Source organism: Myxocyprinus asiaticus, chromosome 4 (genome assembly GCF_019703515.2).
Source record: "Myxocyprinus asiaticus isolate MX2 ecotype Aquarium Trade chromosome 4, UBuf_Myxa_2, whole genome shotgun sequence".
Classification (NCBI taxonomy): Eukaryota; Metazoa; Chordata; class Actinopteri; order Cypriniformes; family Catostomidae; genus Myxocyprinus; species Myxocyprinus asiaticus.
The window spans coordinates 40,148,155-40,167,391 of record NC_059347.1 but is presented as its reverse complement, the minus strand read 5'-3'; the positions used below and the strand labels follow the sequence as shown (position 1 = coordinate 40,167,391).

Here is a 19,237-nt window from a genome sequence, read left to right as displayed (position 1 = left end):
CAGGGTTTGGCATTTTAAAACAGTAGATTAGTCAAGGTATTTTAAAAACATTAATTTTGCTACCATGTTATCTGACATTGACTTATTTTGAGGGAATGGCCTAATTTTTCTTTAACCATCCCTCCTTTCCTCTCTGGCTTGATGTGGGTCACAGAGGAGAGGACACAAAGCACAACCAGGTGCTTGAAGTCTGCAAATACTGTGCTATGTTGCATACACTTCATCTGGCCAAGTTTTTCAAAATTAAAGGCCTCTCATTGTTTCTTTTAGCATGTATTTGTGCACTTGGTTGCCAAGACTTTTCTTATCACCTTGTGGCTTGTCCTGAGGTAGAAACCCCTTATACTGCCACACAAATATAGCTCATGTGTCAGGTATACTTGGATACTATGTATACTCAGTAGCCCTCCAAAACTTCTTCATCAGCAGTTTAAGAACTTTGTGCCATATACACAAACCAAATGTAATCTGTTCTTGAATGTGACCCCCCATTTGAGTATATGCACATACTGTATATGGTGCTACACATGGTGTACTATGTGTGGAATGTTGGAATATTCATTAAACCATATTGCACATATCTTTTGGCAGTTACATAAACCAGAATGACTATGTTGCAATTAGAATGAAAACATGGAAACACACAAAAAAATTGGAATTTTAAGCTGACCCATTTACTTTTATGTAATGTTTTTACAAAACATCATTCAATAAGTCTGAATTGGCACAGGAACTGATGATAAGAACCACTGAAGTGATACAAAACGACTAATACATTTGTCTTTATGAAAATAAACACAAAACATACAGTTTAAACCATGTCGAATAGCACTTGTAAAATATTTTTAGTTTCAAGCTACATTTGAAGTCTACCAGCATTCTGTCTACAAAACATTATGAATTCATATCAATGCATGTTTTTGCCAAAACAATACAGATCCAATATCAAAAGGCACAAGATATGACCAAAACTAGGCTTTTAAAAAAGAAACAAAATATAGAGTATATACCAATAAGACGTTGTCACGAAAGCAGACACTACAAGGCTCAAGTCAATTAACTACTCACTCACATTGATATTACAAATGTACAAATTGACACTTTTGAAGGTAACTGTTATCAATACAGAATCTGAAAAAAGCATTTTGACTACTGAAATCACTTTTCTCTCTGCTCAAGCAATTGAACACCAAAGATTGAATATTTTATACAAAATGGTAGTTGCACATATCTGCAACAACATCCAACAAACAAATCAACCCATGCTATTTTGATTTCCCTTATTTTTTTAGCACAGGGAAAACATGCAAGCAGCACAAAGAGCAATCTAGGACAGACGGCCAATATTGTTTTATGGAGAATTCATCATTACAAACTCTCAGACTATGAAGTAACTGAGTTTGAGCAATAGTCGCAGTCTCAAAGATGGAGAGAGTGAGATGAGCAGAAGTGTCTCTCAAGGGAAATGACATCAGAAAATGATATTGCACCCTAGTTTTTGTTACACTAAAGACAAGGCAACTTTTTGCCATTTACACACGCCAACATATCAGATTAACTGTTTATAAAAGGGCACATAATTGTTTTTCTTTAGCTTATTCTCACCCCTCCTGTATTTCCTTAAGCTCATTGTCCACTGCAGTATAAAAGGTTTCAATTCACATTATTTTGAACAAGTGAAACATCCAAAACCATATTGCACAAAACATGTAATTTTTTTTGTTCCTTGCACTTTGAGTTGGAATGGAGCAGCTTCTAAATTCACTGATTGCCAGGTGCAATATCACATAGAGGAAGCAATTCACACAAATCATACTTATGAGATATCTGATTATTAAAACCCCCAAACAAATGCTACATAATCCAGTTGCAACTTTTATCTTCAATCAAGGCTCATGCCAAAGTCAAAAGTTATTCATAAACTTTGTTGGGAGACTGTTAGGCACATACAACTATCGCATGAAGTTATGGAGAAAAATTCCATAGTATAATTCCAACAGTAATAAAATGGGAAAGGCTATGAAAATATCAACTTTTCTCCACTCTATTAAAACGTGACCCATTAAACATTTCTTCCAAAAAACGCAATCAAAGGAGAATGTTAAGCCAAAATAATTAATGTACAGCTCTTTAGATAAAATTGAAGAGTGGTTCTGAGAGCTGGGCAAGAGGCACAGTTTACAAAATTTAGCAGCATTAGACATACAGCAGAAAAAGGGGTATGGGGAAAAAGGAACGAAAACAGCTCTACTCACATTTACATATTCGAAACAACCTTAAACTCATTCGATTAGTCACTTTCAATGCGCAACAATCCATTAACAGGTTTTCACTGTTGTTTTGTGCCAGGCAGATTCAAGGGTAACCAAACTTGACAGCAGTCTGTTTTGTTTCCGCTCTGAACACATGGAAGTAGTAACACAGTCTTTCACATTTTCAGGAACGGTCCTTTGAGGGCTGCAGCTCCGTAATTTATAATAGGTTGGTTGACAGTTGGAAGGGGCAGTATGCTGCAGTGAAATGGCAAAATGCAGCAAAACTACACATTTCTTCAAAATTGATTTATGACCGTAATCGGGTCTCTTAGACAATAATCTACCATGTGATATGTTTGTATCAACTATGCTTAGATTCACAGAAGATTGTAGTAACTACAAAATACACAGAAAATTGAAGCAATTTTTTCAGTTTTAGTGTTGACAGTTACTGCATTTTGCTTCTGTAGGGCAGTACGGTTAAGGTGCGCAACATTGAGATTAAACAGGCATGAAGTAGGAGTAAAGAAATGAGAAGGCAATCGTACAATAAAAAGAAATCGTACATCAATCATAGTCCAATGTAAAGCAGGGGGAAAAAAAAACAGCATCATTCAAGAAAATCAGCTTGACTATCAAATTTAGATTATTTTATACTTTTGACAATTGACCACAATGCGGGTTATTTTAAACAAAATAATAAGAATATATAAAATGATAAAGATATTATCAAGGAATATATAATTAAATAAGGTAAATGTGTTCTGAAGAACAAATTCAGTATAATCAGAGAAATTTGTGTGTTACTATTAAAACAGGTCACATTTACAAATTTCTATTTTTTTTAAGTTCATAACTTTAATCGTCTTGAAGAAAGATCTACATGTAAATTCATATCAAATGTGATAAAATGTAAAAAAAAAAAAATAACCCCAGCAAATCAGAAGTCAAAATGCATCACACCTTTCATAATGAAACATCAGAATCTTAAGCTGTTAAAATGTTATTTAGAACAAGGTGTCAACAACAGATGTACTGAGTTGCATTACCACTGTTTGCAACAGGATTTCATAACATTGTTATTATACAAGTTTACACGTGGAAATGTTTCACTCAATTGTAATTGACACAAGTGCTTTCTTCTGCTTTCTCCCCTCTTTCTCCTTCTCTCCCTCATCTTCCTCTGGGTCTTGCTGAGAGGTAACAGCAGTGGTGGACTTAGGGTTGTCCCCTGGCTCCTCTCCGTGCCCTGACCTGGAGTTTGGGGTTTGGGGTGGAGGTGCGGGAGGGTGGCTGTCATAGTTCATAGTAGAGGATACTTGGGAGATAACAGGTGTTTGGACTGAGGAAGAGGAGGAAGAGGCTTCAAAGGTCTGCTCACTCATCTCAAAGTGTCCCAGCCCCTCTTCCTCTTGCATGTGGCTCAGGTAGTCTGGGAGGAGGAACTCACTGGGCAACAAAAGGAGAGAAAGTCAGAGATTCAGAAGACCATCACTGACAATCCTGCCTTAAACAACATGCTTTAAATTAACAAGTTCAATCATCATAGTTATCTTTACAATCATTTTTAGTACTTTCATTGGCCTGAAATATTGTTTGTATAACTTTTTTTGTGCTGTAGGTTTAAACCTCTTCAGACATGCTTGTTTGAAGCAAAAATGCAAAGATGGATTATAAAGATGACTTTCAGTCTTTCACAGGCAAACTCCCCAATGAAGCCACAATCTGAGGATGTCAAACCAATCAGTCGCAAATTCAAAAACGAAACGTTTTTTGTAAAAATAAAAATTATTGAGTTCTTATGATTCATCCAAGATTGTGCTCCACGTTTGGTATACGAATACAGGTTCTTTAGATTTTCTGGGGGGTTTTTTTCTTTCTTTTTTTTTTAAGGTAATCATTAGCCATTTCTAGCATGCACAGGTCCAACAATGAACTGTGATAACATGTAATCTGGCAAAACATTTCAGCATTCTAAACTAAAACATCAAAACTAAATTGGGGATTGTGTCTTGGCAAAAAAGGGATACATTAAAGCTACAAAAATGCAAAGGTCTAACCATTAGAAGTAAAAAGCCTTTGCCCACGGCCTGCACTAAATAGGTCGTTGAGATACAATTGGTCTCTGTGGGAGTGAAAACCATGGGCGCAATTTCAGATGTTTCTTGTAATCACAACAAATACAACTGCATCAGGACACATCACACCCATTCCCTCTCTAGAAGTAAAAAGCCTTTGCCCACGGCCTGCACTAAATAGGTTGTTGAGATACAATTGGTCTCTGTGGGAGTGAAAACCATGGGCGCAATTTCAGATGTTTCTTGTAATCACAACAAATACAACTGCATCAGGACACATCACAGCCATTCCCTCTCTTAATACGCAAAAGAGAGAGCCAAACAATTGCCACAGCACTGTAGCCTACTGTTTATTTGTGCCTGACGAAGATGAATAGACCACAGAGATCCTAAACAAGAGGCCTCAAATAAAATAAACAGTTGGATTAAATAAGAGTCACCGTTTAGCAGGAGCTCAATGCACAAAGCATCTGACTCCCTTCCCTTGGCATCAATGAAGTATTACCACAGAAGATTCTCCTAGTCTCTTAAGAGTCCCCTCAAAAATATACACAGTGATTCCACTGATACTCTTCTAAAAAAGAGCTTCATGAGAACTTCACTTCAAACCTATTCAGTAGTAATTATTTGAACTAGCACTGATTTCCCTGTCCACTCCAACTGTTTACATCTCAGTGTGTCTTTTCCTAGTAGACAGTCCAACTCTCACTACTTCCAAAATGGAATCAAAGCCACAATTATTCCATGATTGAAATTTGACAATACTTGTTTTTAAACAGGAGAACACACAACTGGATCTATGCAGTGCAACTTAAAGTAAACACAAGCTTCTATGGCGTGTCATTTTAGGCATAGAATAAAAGGAATCATTCTATTCAGAAGCAAATAAACTGGTGACTTGAATGATTTGTACTTATCGTACTACTCATCATCAGAGTCATAGAAGAGATGTCAAGGATTTCCTGAAAGCCCTATTCAGTAAGTAATGCTCTGCCAAACACAGCACAATGGAACTGGGCGTTTACCTGGACTGTGTCAAAACTAAACAGGAAAGACATTTAATCTGAGGGAAGCACTATGTCAATAAAACCTCAACCATTTACTATGGAACAAATGGCTAACTTTGGAATCTTTGGAATTACACAATGTTTCACCTAATACACATATTGGCAAAATTCGATTTATTTCAATATTACAATTCAACCATGAGAACGCATGTGGTACCTCAAAATGGGATGAACGGCCGATCGTACAAAACTAAATTGGTACTTCTACATATTTTCTTAGAGTGTTCAGCTCCTCCTCACCTGGTCTGGAAGTAGTTTGCTAGTTCTGACGCCTCATGGTTGAGACTCCTCAGGTGTACGATTAAATTGCCAGAGTTGGTAAACATGGCGCCGCACGTTTTGCACTCGTAAATCCGAGGCTTGCGGATGATGTGGCGAGACACCCTCATGTGGTGCTTATATTCACCGAAGGAAGTGAAAGTGGCGCTACAGATCTGGCACCGGAAACAGCGTTTACCTTCGTGCTTCAGCCGGTGCATCTTCAGCGAGTATGCCCGCGTAAACTTTTTCCCGCAGCGGTCACATTGGAATGGCTTAATACCTGTAGAGGAAACACAAAAGATTCAAGTCTATCGTATCAGAAAACAGAAGATAATTATCAAAAAGAGAAAATAATGACATGGAATGAGACTGAAAAGAATGTAACTAGTATATGCTTTTTATTAGGAACCTGAGCAACACTGAGATCTTTTATGATACCCTACTCATGCTAATAATTTATAATGCTAATTGTGAAGGTTTTATTTGTTGACAATTCCTTTCAACAGTCTCAATGCTATGTCTGGATACATTTGAAAACTGCATTTTTGAGATGCTTTCTGTCCACCCTGCCATTTTCAAGCTTTTTCCAAAGATGCTCAACCACACTGAAACGTATATAAATGCTAAAATCCCCTTACTGCTCATGCGAAAAAACGCTGTTGCATGTACGGTCTGAAAAGCAATTGTCCTCGTGTTCCGTCGCTGAACACTAATTCCGAGTAATCTTCCCGTCACCTTTGAAGGAATGCAATGTGAATGTTGTATAAAGTAACATTTATCTTTAACAATGCTATCTAAGTCAATATCAGGGACAACAGTGCCGCTATAATACTATCTTGATTGTTTTGGTTAAATGGATCACATGGCAACACATATGTAATTGTTTTCAGATATATTTGTTTTCCCAGTCCACACTACAATGTGAAGATGGCATTTTCAAATTAATCCACTTGGGAAAGTGTTTTCAAAAAGCTCAGTTTTCACTAACAAAAACGCCATCTCAGTGTGGACGTCGTCTTGATGTGATGAAAAGGTCTGTATGGACCACAGCCAAGAGGCAACAAAATACCATCACTATTTAAACTAACTGGCACATCAGTGAATCATGTTGTACTGTTTTGCAACATGAACTAAAATAATAGCAAGAGCTCTCTCACCAGAGTGGATGAGCATGTGTTGCTTAAGGTTCTGTATTCGGGTGAAGCGGACGCCACATGTAGGGCACTGGAAGGGCCGTTCAGGGCCATCGAGTCCTGGGCGGGTGGAGGGGCTGATATACAGGTGGTATGGGTATTGGACATTTTCCAGCCTAGAGGAAGAGTGACGAGAGAAGAAAAGATGAGCTAATTGCACATCGACTCTAGGTAGTTTATGAAAAAATAAAACATACATCAGATGCCTGATACCACAAGGTATTCAACAGCTATCCATGTCATTTGTTCACAGACAGATCTTTGAATTTGTTTTTTTGTTTTTTATACAGATTATAAATATACAGATTTCTTTTTCTTGAATATAAAGTATAAAGTAATTATTTTAAATAAATAATTCCATCAACCCAATATACCTGGGCTAGAAAATCAAAATCTACTTGCCTAAGCATTATGCATATTATTTCGAAAACACGCCATTACCTTCTTTAACGTTAGTGCAACTGATCCATTTTATTTATTTATATATTTTTTTTGTCTTCACAAAATCTAAATATTATGTGCTCATTTATTTTTAGTTGGAATAGCGAGAAGTGTCATACTCATGCTACTGATACCATTTCCTCTAGTTACAGATCTACAAAGATCACCCCACAAAGGTTTAAGGCTAACATATAACACGTTTAGTCAGGCATATCAAGTTTTCATATAAAAGCGGACTCCTCTCCTGAGATGGACAGCAGTGTCTTTTTTTACCCCACTTGTTTTGCATCATACCATTTTCCTACGCTTCCAGTAATCCAAAAGGGAAATTTAGGTCCAATAACTTTCCAGAAAGCCTGCCAACAAGCTTTTCTGGCCTCTTGGCAAGAAATCTTCATTCTAATAGCTATTACAATATCACAGAAGCCTCTGCTGCTTTTAAATAAGTATACATGAGGAAAGATGACGATGGAAAGCATGAAAAATGATGTCCCTTCTCAGAGGGGCCCTTTTAGTTCAATCGTAAAAGTGAGACATCATAAAAGGATACTCTGTAAAAACAACACAGACACCTGACCCAAATGGGTCTTACCTTTCATCCTCCTCCATGTGGCCAGTAGCGTTCGGAGTACCCTGCATGGACTGGAGACACTCCGTCACGCCCTCATCCATGGAGCCTGAAGAGAGAGCAGAATATTCTTTTTAAACCTCTTAATCATAAAACTTATCAAAAAAATAATCATAAAGTCTTGATAAGGCTTAAAAGCTCTTTGGCATCTACTTTAGTCTAGAAAGATAGTGCCTCAGAAACTTACAAAAGTTTTCAGCAGAGCATATTATGACCAGTGAGTAACAATTTAACTGAATGAGGTGAATTTGGCTAGTAATACACCAACATATTGGCAAGGCCAATAAACCAGCCATTATTTGGCCATGACAGGCAATTTTGTTTTTCAAAGTTTTTTTTTTTTTGCATAAATGTATAAAAATATATTTTCAAATAAAACCTTGCATAATTAAATTATAAATTAGATTATATTTGCCTATATCAAAAATATCTGCATTATATTGGTCATCTGTCACCTTTATCTCTAGTTATTGGCATCAGCCAATGAAAAACCCATATTGCTCAACCACTAAACATAACGTGTTAAAAACGTAATCATGAGGTTATTTTTATTTTTTAAATGGATAACAACAATTACATTCATTGATAATTTACTGACAGCTCACCAAGAACAGGTATTTGCTATTAGAAATGTGTGGATATCTGTGTTGTATCTGAGTCCTACCAATCGATGAGGACTGCGGGCTGATAAGTAGATCTTCTTGGGTGTGTTCATTGCCAGGGACAGTCTGCTGGTCACTCAGAGAACTGTGGGGAGCACTGATGGGTTGAGAAGCCCCTTCATGCACTTCTTCATCACTCAGCCTCTCCACCTTCACCCGCACATCCTCTTCTTCTTCCTCCTCTATACCAGCTGCCCCACCGACACCCAGGCCACGTGGGCCCTCACAGGCAAGATACTCCACCAGGACGCGTCCGCTAGAGTCCTGCCCTGTGGCTCCAGATGGTTCCAGTAAACCTTCTGGTAGTTTTGATTTTTCTGGTGTAAAACGCCGGTCCATCCCAAAAGGGTATGTCCAGGAGAAGGCCAGGGATGGTTCCAGAGCCTGCGCTGAACTCTCTGGGAAGGAGGAAGAGGAAGGAGAGGGGTTGGGGACTTGTGGAGAGGTAGAGGTTGCTGGCTGCGGGCTAGCAAAGCCTTTGCGCTTACGCCTAGTCTCACGGCACACCGGGATGGGCCTCTCCCGAACACTGCACTCTGATGAGACTGGGGATGGTGAGAGGGCATCTACAGGGGCAAGGGTGCAGCTTGCATGGCCTTCAGGGGTCTCTTGGGGCCTTTGTAAACCTGGGGGCTGAGTACTACCAGTACCTCCTGCTCCTGAGGATGCCGAGTTCCACAGGATACTCGACTTCATGAACTCGGAGCAAGTGTTGGCCACTGCAAACATCTGCATATAGCTAGCTGCAGCTAGTACATCGATGATATTCTCTGTACTAATAGACAGGGTGGAAGTGTACGCATATTCCAGAAGAGGAGCAAAACCGGCAACTGTCACATGTTGAAGATCCAGCACGTGTTTGTTATCGTCTCCGACAATTACAGTCTCTTCTTCAGCTGGCTTCCCAGACAGCTTTGCTCGAAGGAAGTCGCTACAGCAGGCTAGCACTACTTTGTGGGCAGAAAACAGCTGACCTTGTACACGAATTGTGATGTCACAGAAGTGGCCCTCACTACGCAGGTTGTTGAGCTTATCCAAAAGCTCCTGACTGTGGCTAGGCGAGTTGTGAGTGAAGGTTTTCACACCCATCCTTCACAGTAGGTGGAGGATTTTGGGTTGCCTAGAAAGAAAAAGCTACATTAGTCCAACAAAATGGCTAAAGACAGGTTTATTTTAATATTTCCAGCTTGCATCTTGACTTGGGTTAAAAGAACCTGCAGACCTAAACCATACATGTAATAAAAGAGTTAAAGACAATCTCTGGAATGATCCATGGCTTTTTCCTGGACATACCATTTGTGGACTTGATTGGAAGAGGACCAATGACTTGTTCCAGAGAATCACCACAAAATAAAAAGTCTTTATTCATTTTTACTTTTTTTTTTTTTACTTTAACAAAACCTAAATACTAGGGCTGTGAATCGATTACATTTTTTAAACTAATTAATCGCACAGTTTTCTGTTATTAATCGCGAATAATCACAATTAAATTATGGTACATTACACATTACAAAAAACGTTAAAAAAAATCATCATAAATCTTTACTTTAAACTTTGTCTCAAAGAACTTGGTAAAGAAATTGGCAAGCAATTGGTTAGTCTTTGTTTATTTATAATGATTTAAATATGTATACGTTAATATGTTTGTTTTTTGCGGACAGAGTTAATTAGATAAATTTTTAGAGGTATTAATCTTTGATACAAGTATATGTATACATGCCATAAAATCAGTGGACGTGTTGTAATTACAATTTGGGCAAAATCTTCTGCCGTTTTATAGTGGACTTTTTTAAATAATATGATCAAATGGGCAGATTCATTGGCAAGACTTTATTGGCAAGAGAAACTAGGGATGCACCGATACCACTTTTTCTCTTCTGATCCGATTCCGATATCTGAAATCTCAGTATCGGCCGATACCGATCTGATACCAGTGTTGTTTTTTCATAATCAGTTTAGAATATCTATACCTCACTGAGTGATGCTAATTATATGTTAAGAAACAAACCTTTAACTACACATTACTTCAATATAAATGTACAAACCATTAAGAAAAACGTTATAGTTAACTAGTCTACTGCATAATGCTGCAGCAAAATTAACAGTAATTCCAGTCTAAGTGTTCAGTATAAAAGAAGGCAGTTTTTATTTTTATTTATTTATTTTTTGGCAAAAAACATTAAACTTGTATCTGGACTTTAAAGGATTCAGATTTCTCTTCTTTTTTTTTTTTTCAATTTAGATATCAGTTCACTTTTCATTCACAGTTATTTTTTGGAACCCATTAAACTGAAATATTGTTATAATTTGTAAACAAATAATAATAATAATAATAATAGATTACTATTATTATTGACTTTTAGAATTTTAAATACAATAGTAATATATTTCAATCGTGCACCTTTAACTTTAAAACCCTCAGGCTTTTATTTTGACATTCTGAACTCTCCAGGAAGTCCTGTAAGTGTCTGTTTGTAGGCACGTTCACAGTAGTTTAATTAGCTTCTTATTGAAATTCTGGTAAAATGCACATCCGGCGCCATTCTAAATGCATATATATAAGTAGGGATATGCGAGACTAGTCAACTAAACGGTTCTGATGCTGCTAGTCGACACTGGAATTACTAGTCGGTTAATATTTCCCCCCATTAAACTGATCATAATTTTGTACACATTTACATTTGGTTTTATATTTTTACAGAGGCTGCACTTAAATTACTGTCATATTAATGTTACATATTTTAAATAGAATTAATAATACAAATACAGGTGCATCTCAATAAATTAGAATGTCGTGGAAAAGTTAATTTATTTCAGTAATTCAACTCAAATTGTGAAACTCGTATATTAAATAAATTCAATGCACACAGACTGAAGTAGTTTAAGTCTTTGGTTCTTTTAATTGTGATGATTTTGGCTCACATTTAACAAAAACCCACCAATTCACTATCTCAAAAAATTAGAATATTTTGACATGCCAATCAGCTAATCAACTCAAAACACCTGCAAAGGTTTCCTGAGCCTTCAAAATGGTCTCTCAGTTTGGTTCACTAGGCTACACAATCATGGGGAAGACTGCTGATCTGACAGTTGTCCAGAAGACAATCATTGACACCCTTCACAAGGAGGGTAAGCCACAAACATTCATTGCCAAAGAAGCTGGCTGTTCACAGAGTGCTGTATCCAAGCATGTTAACAGAAAGTTGAGTGGAAGGAAAAAGTGTGGAAGAAAAAGATGCACAACCAACCGAGAGAACTGCAGCCTTATGATTGTCTAGCAAAATCGATTCAAGAATTTGGGTGAACTTCACAGGGTGAAGTTTGGGTGACTGAGGCTGGGGTCAAGGCATCAAGAGCCACCACACACAGACGTGTCAAGGAATTTGGCTACAGTTGTCGTATTCCTCTTGTTAAGCCACTCCTGAACCACAGACAACGTCAGAGGCGTCTTACCTGGGCTAAGGAGAGGAAGAACTGGACTGTTGCCCAGTGGTCCAAAGTCCTCTTTTCAGATGAGAGCAAGTTTTGTATTTCATTTGGAAACCAAGGTCCTAGAGTCTGGAGGAAGGGTGGAGAAGCTCATAGCCCAAGTTGCTTGAAGTCCAGTGTTAAGTTTCCACAGTCTGTGATGATTTGGGGTGCAATGTCATCTGCTGGTGTTGGTCCATTGTGTTTTTTGAAAACCAAAGTTACTGCACCCGTTTACCAAGAAATTTTGGAGCACTTCATGCTTCCTTCTGCTGACCAGCTTTTTAAAGATGCTTATTTCATTTTCCAGCAGGATTTGGCACCTGCCCACACTGCCAAAAGCCCCAAAAGTTGGTTAAATGACCATGGTGTTGGTGTGCTTGACTGGCCAGCAAACTCACCAGACCTGAACCCCATAGAGAATATGTGGGGTATTGTCAAGAGGAAAATGAGAAACAAGAGACCAAAAAATGCAGATGAGCTGAAGGCCACTGTCAAAGAAACCTGGGCTTCCATACCACCACAGCAGTGCCACAAACTGATCACCTCCATGCCACGCCGAATTGAGGCAGTAATTAAAGCAAAAGGAGCCCCTACCAAGTATTGAGTACATATACAGTAAATGAACATACTTTCCAGAAGGCCAACAATTCACTAAAAATGTTTTTTTTAGTGGTCTTATGATGTATTCTAATTTTTTGAGATAGTGAATTGGTGGGTTTTTGTTAAATGTGAGCCAAAATCATCACAATTAAAAGAACCAAAGACTTAAACTACTTCAGTCTGTGTGTATTGAATTTATTTAATACACGAGTTTCACAATTTTAGTTGAATTACTGAAATAAATGAACTTTTCCACGACATTCTAATTTATTGAGATGCACCTGTATTATTAAAAAAATAAAAATAAAAAGAGGATATCTGGAGCAGATACAGAGTTTAATTTCAGCTCAGGCTGCGCGTGCTGCTTCCCTCTCCCTCAAAATGTCCTCTCACTAGACAAGCAAACTCAGCAAAGTAGTTAAGAAATCACTTCGGTGGTGCGGGAATCGGCTTTCCAAATGTTTGAAAGTCCCTATGGATGTTTTCACATTTGAGTCTTTTTTTACATCTGTGCATGCTTGGATGTTATCTTTCCACTGAGCGGGATTTTTCAAGCGCAGGATAGACGCCTCAGGTGAGTCAAGTCCCGTCTTTCACCGGAACATGTCGACGGGTTAATTTTGCTCATCAAAAAATTTATGCTTTTGAGTAAGTAGTCTAGAAAATAACTGTTTTAGACTAGGTATGCCATTTTTTTTTTAAATCTGCTGATTAAGAAGGCTATTTATTTATTTTTTCTATTTATTTTTACATCGTAACTGTTATTGGTTAACGTTCTTTAGATCAATGGTTAATGTACGACTGCACGTTGTGAAATACGCGCAACTTTTCAGCGCATTTTTTCTCTCTGGTAGATTTGGCTTAGTCTCCCTGTTCATTATTTTCAACAATGTCCTGACTGTTTTAATATGTTAAGTAACTTTTACTTGGTGATTTCCGTTTAGAACAGGCTTTTAGGGTTGTTCCATTGATCCTGCACTATTCATTCAATTGTTTTCAATAAATATGTCTGTTAAATATTCACTAACACTCGTGTCATGTTCTATATTTAATGTACAATGATCATAATTCAAGGCGAGCACGTCGCAGATAAATGCCCCTTTTCAGTGGAATTTAGCATCGGATTTGGAAGTATTTTAAATGGGTCGCATAAAAACCTTTTTATTTTTTTTTTACTGATTTCTGAAGGTTGGTTTCTCTTTAGACTAGACAAAACTTCCGTTTAAACGACAGTCGTAGCGCACATCCCTAATTATAAGTGAACCGAACTATTGAGCATCTACATCTGAGATGTTGTTCGTGAGCAGCGCTCAAATGTTGCGCAACGCATGAAGGCTAAAAATAGCCGCGAGTGTGTGAGCAAACATAGCAGCGCCATTCAGTAACGCACTGGTGTTGTATGTGCACAGCCTTTTGTGATTCACAGACCTATCGCACGTCTTCAAGTGGCACTGAATAAAATGCACGAGTCATATGAACTACTTCAATGGTGTTATGGTTGTTTTATGTCATTTTTTGGAGCTTGACAGGAACGAACATGACTAACACACAGTATCGGATTTGGATCGGGCTCGTCGGACCGATACCCGATCCATCTAAAAACATCAGTATCGGAGACGATACCGATCTAGGTATCGGATCGGTGCATCCCTAAGAGCAACTTAAGTGTACATTGCCAATGCATTATAAGACACTATACATATAGATCTAAAAGATATTGAATGCTGAAGTTTAATTTTCTGAAGTTTAAAATCTCAAAACTATTTTCTCTGGCTGTCGTTCAGTCTCTACAAGTAGAGCTGGGCGATTAAAACGATATTGATATTTATCGAATATATATATATATATATATATATATATATATATATATATATATATATATATATATATATTCAATATCGATGATAAACTTTTGAGTAATTTTCAATAATTACCCTATGTTCTAAATCTAGACGATCGGATCAGGTACGTGTCGCTAAAAACGCAAGCAGTTCGGCAAATACACACAACTAGCTAACTGAATCACAGACATGAAATCAGCCTGTTAGGAAGTATTAGCAGGCAGCCCTGCTGTCATGGAAACCAATCAGGTTCGGTAGCCGCTAGCTAGTAGCTAGCTATCCGGCTAATTTAATATTGTTGTGTACCGAAGAAGACAGCACTGACAATGCAATATAACAGCTGCTGACTGAACACAACAACAACTCCGACATCAACACCATTGCTGTTTATGTACTATTTAGTTAAAAAAATAAAATAAAAATCATGATCCATAGTTTTCTTCTTCTGGTGAAGCTAATTGTCGGTTGGCAATCCAGTTTATGGTGCATTACTGCCACCTACTGAGCTGGACAGTGAAACATCACAAGAAAGTCTTTCAGAGGATTTGAACATCAGCTGAAGACAGTGCTGCTACGTACCTCAGTTTTTGGGTTACGGTTCGTTCAGCAGGGTAAACAAAGAATCTTTCTTTAAATTATTTATTTTGAAAACAGTGGCTGATGGGCAATATTTTTTATTGTGAAGGCTCATTTGTACATGACAGCACTATGCATATTTCTTCAACGAAATTACATTACATAACTTAAGAGACTCATATGCACATTGTATAAAAACATAATAATAAAAGTAAAAAAAAGTGCAATTATAATAATTGTAACAAAATTAAGACATAAGCAGTGCAGATTTCTGTGTCTTTTACCTTTCAACTCACCACTTGTACTTATCACTCAATTTACATGTTTTTTTTGTTGTTGTTTTTTTATAAAATAAAAATATCCACTTTATCAGAGGAGAGGGCGGATCTGTTAGCACTGACAATGTCCCCTGCTGTACAATTACAGCACATGCCTGTTTAGAGCGGACACTACAGAATTGCTGAAATGCGGTCTTGTAGGAATTTTTATAACAGGGCTAAAGCACCTAAAGTAGATGCTTAAATCCTGTGTTCTCGATGATGGAGTATGGTCGCATATCTGCAGCAATAAATACTCCTATGACGTTTATCGCTTTAGCTCTGTCTGAGCTTGCAGCGAGTGGCTGCTTGAATGCTGTGGCGAGACTCACTTGCACAGGCTGTTTATGCTTTGTTCCCATAAGCTCAAGAGACATGTGATATCACCACAAATGAGTCATCATGTTAGATGTGCTTCTTGAGGCATACCCGACTATGGTGAAACAGAGCTGACACACAGCCTTCGTCCCGTTCGCTACTCATTGCCCAGTATTACTGTAGATTCTGCGAAACCATAATGCTACCAAACAACAGATTTTAGAGACGCCGGTGGGTCTTCAATCTCTGGCTAATTTAAGTCAGATATATTTCTATATTTTTTAGTTCCATCACAGCTAGCTAGAATAAACTTGGCGCTCTGTTAAATTTTGGTTCTGTGCGGTCCCCTGTTGTTCCGCAATCTTTTTTCATTTTAGTTCCACGCGGTTTGTGTTGTGCGTTAGCCCTACAAGTATACCTGGCTGCAGCTTGCTGAATGGCCAGGTCCTTCTCAGTCTCTATCGTGCACACACAGGGTCTCTCTCGGGTGGTTTCACTTTTGACACTGGTTCAGACAACAGTAGTTGCGCATTTAAAGGCAACGCGAAGACATACTGTACGGCAGCTTGCCCATATCTCTCCCGCATGCCTGGTTCACCGCTTGTGTGAAGTCTCCATTCTCCATACAGTAAATCCGCTCCCGTGTTTATTATGCCGGGGATGCGGTACGCATAATGAATAAACGTGCACTGCTCCACACAATCAGTTTCTGTGCTAGGAAGTGCAGTTGAGTCGAGCGCGTGCCTAGTGCCTACTGAAAATGTATGTATGCCAGTTTTAGTGGGGAAAAACAGTGAAGTTTTTCTCATTGCACAAAGGTGCCTGGGTTTGTTCCTGGCAGACAGCAGATGCCCTAACCCTGTGCCCACCCTATTCAGAGCCTGTAAGGCTGAGTAGCCTGCCAGGAACAACTCTGCACACTGAAGTGCATGAAGAATCACGTGAAGTAAAAAAAAACAACAACAAAAAAACGATACTGCATTAATTGCATTTTTTTTTTTTTTTACATGTTAAACAAAAAATATTAAATCACAGAAATTAAGCAGTTCAATTTCCCAGTCGTTCTAAATACATTTCCAAAGGTTCTTTCTAGTTAGTTTAACAAGCTCAATTTTGTCACTGCCTGCAAGCAGAAGGCAAAGGAATATTTTGTCTCACTGATAATCTAGCAAAGGTACTTGTACAGACTGAAGACATGAGCTTTACACCTTCAGCACTTTTTCGGTTCCAGTGATCCCATCTGAGACTTGAACCCAAACTGTTATCATTAAGGCACAAAGCACAAGCACATGCTTAAAATGATTCAGAGCTGAAGAATCCTGATAATGTAACTCTTCCAAGCACTAATAAACTCCTCAAACAATGTCCCACAATAGAGATTGCTTCCAGGGTGGAGTATAAATTTAAGGTGCTCTATGGTCACGGGTTCATATAGTCCAAAAAACAAAAATCTGGACAACCATGGCACTCTTATTGGATATACACGTTAAATGCTATGAAATATACTGGACTGAAAAAGGATTTGGATTTGAGTTCTTTTCTGTAATTTAGTTGTTGTTTTTTTGTGTTATAAGTGGTTGTATATCTGTTCTTTTGTTTAGTTCATTATTTGTAATATTCCCTTTGAGTAAGAAAACAAGTAACAATAGCGCATGCTTAACACTATAGTTAGCAAGTTGATCATGTGACTTACTAAATGACTGATATTACTCTCACTTGTGTGAAGTTTGTTGGTTACTCTCCCTGAGGAAGGCTCACACCGAAACGTGTAGGAGAGCTGTTTTACTTTTTGTATTAAGCCATGTGATAATAAAGCCTTTTTAATTAATAAGAGTGCCATGGTTATCCAGCTTTTTATACTAATAAACTCCTTCAAAAATCATCTGCCAAAAAATGGTATAGCATTGCTGTGGATCCAGCTGACAACTAACTGAATATGGACACTGGCAGATAGGCCTATGTCTAAACTCTACAGAAGTCCAAATGTGTCTTAGTTTGGAGAAAAAGGGATCATCCTCGGTTCTTGACTCACATTATTACAAATTTACAACTGCAGTGTCTGTTCAAATTAAAGGTTGAAATAACTACTAAGAAATACCCCTGAATTCTTAGAAAGGTATGCTGCATTCCACAGTGACAGAGGTTTTACAAGATTTTGGGGACAAATTAAAGGGTAGAGCTATAAAACTGCTTTACCTCTGCACATTTCTGATTTACTGCTCCAGAAGCAACTGGTCAATATGGCAGAAATCTTGATAGAAACAACACCCATTGTTTGTAAGGTAAGAATGTTCCTAAGCTTTTACATTTAGCGAATGCAAAAGCCTAACACAATTTTCTCTCAAATTAAAACAACTTAACCATGTTAATAACTGTAAAAGCAAGCTGCAATTACGAAGACCTGTTACTATAATTTTATTTATTTATTTTTTAGTTAAACATTTATTTATTTTTAGTCATTCTTTGCAGTCAGAAGATTAAGGCTTCATTTTTCATAAACTCTGTAAAAATATTTGAGAAAAGAAAGTTCAGGGAAAACGTTTTGAAAGAAGATGCACTGAAATCTTCACACACACACACACACACACACACATATATATATATATATATATATATATATATATATATATATATATATATATATATTATTATTTTAGCATAATTCCAAACAACATTTTCCAAAAATTTGACGAATTGTGGCAGGAAAGGCTACTGCAGATGGCTGTCAAACTCATCCTCAGACAGAGAAAGTTAAAGGGGCGTGGCTTTCCACACCAGTTGCTTTTGTTTATGTATTAACTGGCGGGAGTTTATTCTCAATAACAACGACAATATAATTACCACTAGCTAATGTTCCACACACAATTCAAACTTCGATTGATGCAACGGATGCTCTGTGAATTGCTAACCACCAAAAATTGCGTATTTTGGCAGGTTGGATGTGGCCTGCTATTGTGCAGCGTTTGCAGTTGATTAAAGAGCTAGATTTGGAACAATATGTGAAAAAGTACTAGTGAACAATGTGAGATTGCCAGCAATTAAACACCTTTAAGATTAGTAACACGTAATACTGATTAAAACGTCCAAGAGCAATGTCTAGCTAACCTACAGCAATGACTGGCTAGCACGCTAATCTCTGAGGATGACCGAAACCTGTCAATGTCAACACAACGTTAATCGTGTTAGATGAATGTCTGTGCCGCTCACCAGTAGGACAGGAGAATAGATGAATCCGTTGAAATGTTGAAGAACTATGACCGCAAAAATGAGATCCAGCTCTCAGTTCCACAGCAAGCTAACTAGCTGCTAGCATTCTGACCCTTGCTGCCGCGTCTTCAAAACATTACAGTCACATTCCGATAAAGTCGAGTGTCCCTCGCTTGTATTAAAAGTCAAATTCATAAAACATATGCCTATTCAAAATGCACTACCCCAAAAATTCCATGGTATCTCATCTTACTGTTTTGAGGCTTATGTTTACATGCTGTATCCCAGAATGCTTTTCTCGACGCACTAGAAATCCGTTGGG

General features: G+C 37.8%; 1 protein-coding gene across 2 annotated transcripts; it reads right to left on the bottom strand.

Moving 5' to 3' along the window:
• Positions 1 to 658: 658 nt before the first annotated feature.
• On the bottom strand, positions 659 to 19,237 carry LOC127437549 (zinc finger and BTB domain-containing protein 44-like). 2 transcript variants are annotated; one of them, XM_051692545.1, is made up of 6 exons: positions 18,916 to 19,237; positions 8,588 to 9,705; positions 7,888 to 7,972; positions 6,819 to 6,970; positions 5,641 to 5,941; positions 659 to 3,704 (listed from the first exon to the last, which is right to left on the bottom strand). In XM_051692545.1, exons 2-6 carry the CDS (start codon positions 9,672 to 9,674, stop codon positions 3,365 to 3,367), a joined length of 1,965 nt encoding a protein of 654 aa, XP_051548505.1. In that variant the 5' UTR covers positions 9,675 to 9,705; positions 18,916 to 19,237; the 3' UTR covers positions 659 to 3,364. The 2 variants fall into 2 exon arrangements, with proteins under 2 accessions (XP_051548505.1, XP_051548513.1); XM_051692553.1 differs by having other exon boundaries at positions 3,543 to 3,704; positions 5,858 to 5,941.